The sequence below is a fragment of the Alnus glutinosa genome, chromosome 3 (genome assembly GCF_958979055.1).
Source record: "Alnus glutinosa chromosome 3, dhAlnGlut1.1, whole genome shotgun sequence".
NCBI classification, from domain to species: Eukaryota; Viridiplantae; Streptophyta; class Magnoliopsida; order Fagales; family Betulaceae; genus Alnus; species Alnus glutinosa.
Window position 1 is genome coordinate 28,579,400 of NC_084888.1, and position 10,014 is coordinate 28,589,413.

Genomic DNA, 10,014 nt, shown 5'->3' on the forward strand with positions numbered 1-10,014 from the left:
GAGGCAACCCGCCGATGGTGAGGCATAGAGATCGTTCGACACTCTACATCCGGATTTTATGGCAGACAGTAGGAACGTGCGACTTGGACTGACAGCAGATGGATTCAATCCATTTGGGAACATGAGCATATCCCATAGCACATGGCCCGTATTGCTTGTACCGTACAATTTGCCTCCTTGGATGTGCATGAAACAGACGTTGTTCATCCTGTCACTGGTTATCCCTGGACCGAGCTCACTTGGTATGGATATCGACGTCTACCTTTAGCCACTGATTGATGAGCTGTTGGAGCTGTGGGATGTAGGGGTACGAACACGAGATGCTGCGAAGATAGAGAATTTCAATATGTGAGCTCAGTTGATGTGGACAATAAACGACTTCCCAGCGTATGCAGATTTATCCGGTTGGCCTAACAAAGGTGTGAAGGCATGTCCTTGTTGCATGCAGTCGACACGTTCTAAACATTTGAAGAACGGTTGTAAATTTTGTTACATGGGACACAGGAGGTACTTGCCAACTGAACATTTGTGGCGGCTGAACAGAAGAACGTTTGATGTGCTCCTGATGTGCCTTGCGGGGACGAGATCCTCCAACAGTTGGACGGAGTTGCGTTTGGGGATGAGAACGCTGGTAAGACAAGACGGAAGAAGCGGAAGACGGGTGCACGGGGTGCTGATGATGTTGTGTGGAAGAAGAAAAGTATTTTCTTCAGATTGCCGTACTGGAAGGACAATTTGCTTCAGCACAATCTTGATGTCATGCACATAGAGAAAAATGTCATGGACAATATACTTGGCACTATTTTGGACATTAAAGGGAAAACGAAGGACAACCTGGCAGCTCGGCTGGATTTGCAGGAAATGGGGTTGAGACCTAAATTGCATCCGTTCACAGCCGCAAATGGTAAAACATATATACCCGCGGCTTGTCGCACGATGTCCAGGGAGGATAAAGAAAGCTTTTTAAAGGTTCTTCGAAATGTGAGAGTTCCAGACGGATATGCCTCGAACATTTCACGGTGTGTTCGGATGAATGACCGTACAATTTCAGGGTTAAAAAGTCATGACAGCCACATACTGATGCAACAGCTTCTACCAATTGCATTGCGTCATTCACTGCCAGACAAAGTGGTTAGACCTATCGTTGAGATGTCAGCATTTTTCAGAGGCATATGCTCGACCAAGCTAACTCAAGATGAGATGGACCGACTGCAGGGTGACGTCTGTATCACACTGTGCAAGCTGGAACAGGTATTTCCTCCTGGGTTTTTTACTAGCATGGTCCACTTAGTCGTGCATCTTGTGCGTGAGTGTAGACTCGGTGGACTCGTTCAATATAGGTGGATGTACCCGGCAGAGAGGTAAAATTTCGAGACGGTATATATATATATTTTTTCTTCATGTAATTGGTTCCTTAAACGGGGACAAATCCTTAATGTTTATGTGTGTGCACCAGGAGCCTTGGGGGTTTCAAGTCGAATGTGCGCAACAAAGTGGCTCCTAAGGGGTGCATTGCGGAGGGTTACATAGCGACCGAGCTAGTAACGTTCTGTTCGAGATATCTAGAAAATGCACCAACCTTCCACAACAGACCTCTGAGAAATCCTGATGGTTCCAAGGGGGCGGGAACGCGAGTTAGCTTGAACCGGTTGACGATGCATCAGATTCATCGTTATATTGTGTTCAACTCTGAAGAGTTTCTCAATTTGCGGATGTAAGTAGTGTTTACAATATGAACCGGATTCAAATAAAATTATTAATAATAATTAGTTATAATATTATATCCGCTGAATGTAGGATGCACAAAGACGTTATTAGGCGATCATGCGTTAGGGGTTGCATCACGGTGCTCTAATTGAAGCCCAACATCATGAGCAGTTCTGCGAGTGGTACCGCGCATATGTAAGGAAATAGCGGTATTTTCGTATATAATATTTACCTATGTTCAGTGTCATTTTAAGATAGGGTTTAACAATATGCCGCTATTAACCGATGTATTCTTTTAATATATGAAATGATAACATAGGTTGATGGCCTGGACGATCAACGTAGGGAGGAATTGGGGCAGAAATTGGTTATGCGCAGTAGAGGATTGAAGGAGACAACAATGAAGTATAACAGGTACGTGGTAAACGGAAAACTGTTCCGCACGCTAGCCCATGATGTGGGAAGGAGGACTCAAAACAGCGACGTATGTGTGCCAACCGTTGAAGGCGAAAACTACTACGGGCAGTTAACCGATGTAGTTGAGGTCGAGTACTACGATAGGACTACGTACGTCCTATTTAAGTGCAATTGGGCAGACCCCACGATGGACAAGGGATTCAGAGTCGACGATTATGGCCTAGTGTTTGTCAACTTCACTCACCTCGTCCACTGGGGAGAACTGCTTACTGACGAGCCTTACGTGCTTACATCTCAGGTAGACCAAGTGTTTTATGTCGAGGATGGAAGGAACCCAAACTGGGTTTGTGCCGTGAGGACTAAACCGCGCAACGTGTATGATGTTGGTCAGGGGGAAGGGAGTAGTGATGCATATAATGCCTATCACGAGTGCGTACCGCTCGTACTACCCACTGATGACCTGAATGATATGAATGATGAATTCGATCACGATAGGCCTGACATTGATCTGATTGAAGCTCCTGTTATACAATGATTGCTATATTTATTGTTGGTACAATTCACTTAAACTCAAAATACTTTCTTATTTTGCATAGAGCTCATTGTATAATATGCATATTCTTTTTTAATATTCCTAATACGAATTTTAATTAATTTGTCTACATTTGTTCGCAGGTTTCGATGGACCAGAGACCCCCTGCTTGCGCACATCGTGCACGACGCCTACCCGTGCCTTGCACGACTACATCCACACTGGCGATGTCAGCGGCACTACATACCACACCGTGGCCACACCACCCGGATGCCGTTTATAGACCATTGCCCCCGGGTACAGCGGGGATGAGCTCGTCAGATCCCGGGCAGACGAGCGCAGCTGGATATTCTCCTTCTCCATACCCGACTACATCCACACCGGCGATGTTAGCGGCACCTACATACTACACCGTGGCCACACCACCCGGACGCCGTTTATAGACCATTGTCCCCGGGTACGGCGGGGATGAGAAGGTCAGATCCCGGCCAGACGAGCGCAGCTGGATATTCTCCTTCTCCATACTCGATGTTCTCGCAGTTGGGGATCACCTCACCGGGTCATATTGATCGATGGTGGGCGCGAGAGTGTCATGATCTGAGCAGATTCCCGCTGTACTATCCATACCCCCTTACACCACCTATGCCAGTCAACCTCGATAGTGAGACTCAGGATGACAGATTCCCGCTGTCACAGCCGGGGGAGATGCCTATATCAGCTATGCGGTCGAGACAGATGTCGGCACCGGCAGGGGGCCAGGGCCCGGCACCTGGGGAGAGCCAGGTGCCTGTTTATGGGCAGAGCCAGTTACTGCTTTCTGGGGAGAGTCAGGACCCATATATGGGGGAGAGCCAGATGCCCCATGAGGGGGACAATGTGATGTTGGGCCCTGATCAGTTGGCCCCTGATGTTCCCCAGGATATGCCTTCGGATGACGATCATGATGATGAGCCTCACCCGACAGATGAGGTAGGCGAGGAGCATGCGGGCAACCCAGCGACCGAGCTCATAGGGATCGACCAGATTCGGTTGATGGGTAAGTACATTTTTATACATCATTATATCTTATATTATGTTACCAAATTTTATTTATTAAGTTCGTATAATATTTAAATTGAATTTTTAATTTATTAATATAATTAAGTTATTTAGTGTTTTTTAATATTAACGTTTTATATTTTTTGACTAGGGTATAACCCAGACGGGAGCATCTATTTTGAGGTGATTAGGGACACAGAGAGAAATTGGGTGCTCTCGAGGGGGAAGAAAGTTGTATTGCAGTACAATGCTGCAACACAACCCGTGGGACGAGCATGCATTTTTAAAATATCATAATGTCATTCAGATATCATAACGGCTATGTAGCTTTACCATGCATTTTTATGCGGATATTACTAAGCATTAGGATAATATTTATTTAAATTTTTTTAACATTATTTAGGTATTACAATGACGTTATTGTAAAATACCTAATACTATTTATGCAGTACAACGATGCTTTTGTAGGTTGGGGACCACGCCTCATGAAGCGGAGGTCACTAGTTCGAATCTCCCATTCCCTCTCTTGTGTGGACATGTAAAAAAAAAAAGAAAAAAAAAAAAAGAATGATAATTGAATATATATATATATATATATTTTCTGAGATATTCAATTACACTTTCCTTATATTCAATCGTAATTTAGACGCTATACCGATATAATTTAAATTCTAATAACTAGAATTAACTAAAATTAAAGATAAAAGAATTATACTTAGCAATCGCATTTCAAATTGCTCCAAATTTTATTATTATTTTAAATATTTCATTTTTTTAATAAAAGTAGTCAAAATATAGGGCCACGTGAGTGACTTGTGAAATTCAACTTATTCAAGTCACTCACGCAACATTTCCGTTGTAACATCAATTTTAAAACCTTATTAATGCTCTAACTACTACTAATTATATGTTCAAACTACTGTACGCATAAGACCCCACAGCTCTGCTACTTGGAAGTTCTCTGTTTTGTCCATAACTTTGTTATCTTGTTCATAGGATAAGTTTGTATAAAGTCGTATAATTTTTAATTTTTAATTTTTTTTAAAAAACTTTTCTTTTGTATTAGTTTAATTTTACAATATCCTTAAAAAAAAAGGTTTAATTTTATAATAAGAACATCTTAAATAAAAAAGAATTATCTTCTTAATATGATGATATAACTTGAATTATTGTTGTGAGTTTAATTTTATAGATTTGTGTGTATATGAGCATCTTTGTGAGTATGTGTAGTTATATGTGTGTGTATAGCCGTGCATAATTTGTGTATGTGCATAATAAATTTATATACATACATATAAACTTAAGATATATTATATTATTTAAGATTCAAGTTAATTTATTTAATGAACTCAAATGATAAAATTTTAACAACACTTAATTAAATAGATTAGTATGAAGTTACAAAAAATGTAAACAATCATGATATTTACTTTATATAAGAAACAAATAGTTAATTGAGAAGCTTGTGATAAGATCGAGCTCGACCCATATTCGAAATAAAATTAAACGAGCCAAGCTTGAACATAATATCTCGCTTAGTGATAAGTTCGAGCTCGACTCGTGTTTGAAGTAAAATTAAATAAGCCAATCTTAAATATTTAATACTCGACTCGACTCGACTCTACCGGTTCGAATACATCCCTATGTACATGTATCACCCCTTTCTTTTTTACAAATTCTCAGCTCTTTTGTGTGCTATAGAGTTTCTGAGGGTGCTTTTAGTATTGTCGATCTGTTCTCCATTTCCGAATCACACTCTAAAAGAAAACAATTAAACTTTCACAATAAATCTGGATTTCTTGATTATTTTTTTTTTTTTTAGCACCTCACAAATCCGATGTAGGATCTAGTGTTCACGTGAGTGCTAATTATAGTACTTCTCAAAAGTATATTGTATATTTATTTATTTTACAACTCTTGTGTGTTTGGTAACAGAATTTTTAAAAATGGATATGATTCTGATTTTGTTTTTATCAAAAACAAATTATATTTTATTCAATTTCTTTTTTCTAAAAAGTCAAACTTTAAAATTCATACATCAAATAAGAATTGAATTCTAATTTTAAAAATTTAACACTCAAACATCCCATAATAACTCCAAAAGTCCCAAACATTCCATTTTTCGTAATAAAAATAGTCAAAATATAGGGCCACGTATTGAATCGTGAAATTCAAGTCACTCACCCAACACTTTCATTGTACCATCAGCTTTAAAACCTTATTAACGCTCTAACTAGTAACTACTACCTCTCTCTGCCCTATTGAATCGTGAAATTCAAGTCACTGACCCAACACTTCCATTGTACCATCAGCTTTAAAACCTTATTAACGCCCTAACTAGTAACTACTACCCCTCTCTCTCTCTCTCTCTCTCTCTCTCTATATATATATATATATATATATATATATATATATATATATATATGTTCATACTACTATCACCCATAAGTAAACTGCGTGGTCTTTCTAGGGAGAGAGAGGGTCTCGTTTCTTTTCTAGAGAGAGAAAGTTAGAGTTTGAGGATCTTTGTGCCGGGGGAGGGAGGCTTCACGCCGCCCTCCTCCCGGAGCTGCTCCCCCTAGCCTTAAAAGGCTAGGGTGGTTTTTTGACCCTCCCTGGTGTGAACTAGTGGAGGCTAGATGTCTCTCAGCCTCTAGGATTGTGGAGTTTTGTTTCCCCTAGCTTGAGCCGGTGGTGGTTGTTGTTTCTCCTAGCTTTTAGAGCTATGAAGTTTTTTTTTCTTCCCTTTCTGTTGCTTTCTTTTTTTGGTTTATTCTGGCAGAAGCTACACTAGCAGTTGGTTGAGGGGAGTGGTCGTTTGTAGCGTTTCTAGCGAAGATTCTATCTGACCATGCAAAATTTGGGGATATCTTTGGAGCTATATCTGTGGTCTTCGGCTGGATTTCTCTTAACATGCACTCTTCTGTGGTGGTTACCGACTTCTTCCGGTCTGGTTGTGTCAAGCCATAGCCATGGTGGTCCCTCTTGCTCGACGCGTGGCAGCATGCACTAGGGAGTTTTCTCTCGCTTTTTGCGCGTGAGGGCCACTGCCTATCATGTCTGGTGGTGGTTGGTGAAGATCGGTGGTTCCAAATGTCGTCCGCTGTTGGAGGGCTTTTGAAGATGGGGCGTGTCTTGCACGCGCCGGTTCCGGTGACGACGATTCCTGACGCTAGTTGTTTTTATGGTTTTCTGGCAGCTTATTGTATTTTCTTTTTGTACATTCTTGTCTCTATTCATATTTTACCTTTGTAATGAGCTCTAAATTACTTAGGCATTTTAGGTGGCTTGTAAGTTAGACCAAATCCTCTCATTTTAATTGAGTTTGTGCTTGAGTGTTAAGAGAGGACTCAATTGTATGTTCATGTAATTTTAGTTTGTTGCTTAGGTAGCTACTTTAAGCTAGGTTTATTCTTAGCTTAGTGGTTAGGAATTCTGAGTATCTCTATTTGCTATCTTGGGCCTACATGCATGTTCTTGTAGCTTTCGGACTAATTTTTTTTCCTTCGAGCGGTTGTATTTGCCTTCGGACTTGATATTAATGGAAGTTCCTGTTCTTGTTAAAGAAAAAAAAGAAGTATAACGCGTGGGGACAGTAAACCACGCGTTCCCCAGTCTTAACGCGGTTTCAAGCAATTAATACCCGTCATACTGATCAGGCCATGGAAAAGAAGACAATGGTCTAGGGATCACTAGTCAATGGCTCTGCTACTCGGAAGTTCTCTCTTTTGTGGATGACTTTTTTGTCTTGTACACAGTATATATATCATCCATTCACCCATTTCTCTTTACAAATTCTCAGCTCTTTTGTGTGCTACAGAGTTTCCGAGGGTGCTTTCAGTACTCTCGATCTGTTCTCCATTTCCTGAATAATGTCTGCCGCAGCTGCTTTTGTTGTGATCGCCGTGGGTAAGATTTTAAATATATTCTTTTTTATTAATTTCTTTTCCAGCTTTGTAGTTTCTTTATTGAACAGCCGAGTGGTTCTTATTGACTTCTAACACTTTGCAGTAGTCATCATTGTAAAGATTGTTATTGTGTTTGAGGTATGCAAAAGAGTAGCTGAAAGAGCTGCTAGCAGGACTGTAACCACTGTTACTCCTTCGTACGACTCACGATTTCTGACGCTGACCATGGATAAATTTCTCAACGACATGGAAAGAGAGAAACCAACCAGATTTACCTCTCAGCAGCTCAGGATCGCAACAGAAAACTTCACTAATTTGTTGGGTTCGGGTGGGTTTGGATTCGTCTATAAGGGGATCTTTAGTGACGGAACCGTAGTGGCAGTGAAGGTTCTATATGGGAGCTCCGATCAGACGATTGAGAAACAATTCATGGCGGAAGTTAGTACAATTGGAAGAGTTCATCATTTCAATCTGGTTCGTCTTTATGGTTTCTGTTTTGAGAAGTACATGAGAGCACTTGTTTATGAGTACCTGGGGAATAGCTCGCTTGACAGGTACTTATTCAGTGAAAACAACATCTTAGGATTCGAAAAGCTTCATGAGATTGCAGTTGGGACAGCCAGAGGGATTGCTTACTTGCACGAAGAATGTCAGCAGAGAATAATCCATTATGATATAAAACCAGGAAATATTCTCTTGGATGCAAACTTCTTTCCGAAAGTTGCTGATTTCGGTTTGGCCAAGCTCTGTAACAGGGAAAATACTCATATCACTATGACAGGAGGAAAGGGGACTCCTGGTTACGCTGCACCAGAAATGTGGATGCCATTTCCCATAACCCACAAGTGTGATGTCTACAGCTTTGGGATGCTATTATTTGAAATCATAGGTAGAAGAAGGAACCTAGACATCCGTCTTCCAGAGAGCCAGCAGGAATGGTTCCCAATGTGGATCTGGAAAAAGTTTGAAGATGGAGAACTAGGAGATCAATTGACCATAGTTTGTGGAGTGGAGGAGAATCATAGAGAAACGGCAGAGAGAATGGTTAAAGTTGCTCTCTTGTGTGTTCAACATAAGCCTGCATCCAGGCCTGAGATGAGTGCTGTTGTGAAGATGTTGGAAGGAGCAGTAGAAATTCCAACACCTTTAAGTCCATTCCAGCACATGTTGGATGTTGCTCCTTTCCCTAATGAATCTTCCAATCCATTACAGACTGATAGCACATTTGATTCAGAAGATTCATCTCAAACGGTTACAGGATCTGGCTTTGTACGTGCTACCCCAGTGATGAGGAGGTATGAGATTGAAATAGCCTCTTGCTAGGTGGCTAATGAAGAGTATTTGTGTGTGCGTGTTCTAATTTTCATTTATGATGTTACGTGCCTACAATCCTATGAAGGAAGGAGTTCTTGAAGAAGATAGCTTAGCTGGAGGGAGTTTCACGACAGAAGGAAGTATGGTGACAAAAGTTGTCCTGCAGTAGCACGAGACTCTGTATTTACAAATAAGAGACATGTTGTCTCAGCAAGACTCTTAGTAATTTATTAGTCCTTTGTATTACGTGAAACTGTGTATTCCATTTCATCTATAGTTCTACGTTGTAATCATCTATATAACAAGGAAAATTATTAATAAAGTTATAGGCAAAGTTATTTATCCAACTCTTATAGTTGATTGGGAGGTTTGAGTACCTCGAATACCTTTGTTCATTATAGGTAAATTAAGGAAACTCTTACAATGAAAACATTAAATCAATACTGATAGGAACTCTTGATAATTTGAACAGAATTAAAGATATTTGATAGATAATGAATCCCTTTCGAGTAGGAGAGACCACAAATGAATCCACTTAGGGTTGGATACAAACCACAAATGACAAATGTCAATACAATATTCAATAATCTATTCTCCTCATTCTAGAACCCATCTTATGCTAGAGAATAAAACTACCCACTAACATGTTAAACTACCCACTAACATATTAAACTACCCATGCACTAAATAACTACCCATGAATAACTGCAGCACACCACTACCCATGTCTAGATAGTCCTTCACGTGGCCACGAACTGCAGCTGTCCAACACCCACGTCTAGAGTCCTCCACGTTTCCATGAAATCCACACAAATAATTTAGTGACGAAGTTGAAATCTTTTGAAGAACTCCTTAAAAGTAAAACCACTATGGCGTAGCCAAATTCAAGAAATCATCAAATCAATTCCATATAGAAGAATGAGAAATTACAAGAATTGCATACTTATAAAACCTTTAAAGTTGACACTCTCTTGTACTTAGACAAGTGATATGCTTGCCCTCTACCGGAGTAGTTCTCACAAAACCTCTGAACAAATCTTCTACTTGATCTCCTTCGCCAGAACTCTGAAAGCCTGAAGACTTTTTGTGAGATCTAAG

The 10,014-nt window shown here is 40.3% G+C and overlaps 1 protein-coding gene across 1 annotated transcript; it reads left to right on the plus strand.

Annotated features, from left to right (window-relative positions):
- Positions 1-7,356: 7,356 nt before the first annotated feature.
- Positions 7,357-9,263, plus strand: LOC133864329 (rust resistance kinase Lr10-like). Its single transcript, XM_062300624.1, has 2 exons — positions 7,357-7,603; positions 7,706-9,263. The coding sequence occupies exons 1-2, from the start codon at positions 7,567-7,569 to the stop codon at positions 8,923-8,925; spliced, it is 1,257 nt and encodes a 418-aa protein (XP_062156608.1). The 5' UTR covers positions 7,357-7,566; the 3' UTR covers positions 8,926-9,263.
- Positions 9,264-10,014: the final 751 nt, after the last annotated feature.

Coding starts and splice junctions, on each gene's coding strand:
- LOC133864329 (XM_062300624.1), top strand. CDS start 7,567: ATGTCTGCCGCAGCTGCTTTTGTTGTGATCGCCGTGG. Junction 7,604..7,705: donor TTTTGTTGTGATCGCCGTGG/GTAAGATTTTAA, acceptor AACACTTTGCAG/TAGTCATCATTGTAAAGATT.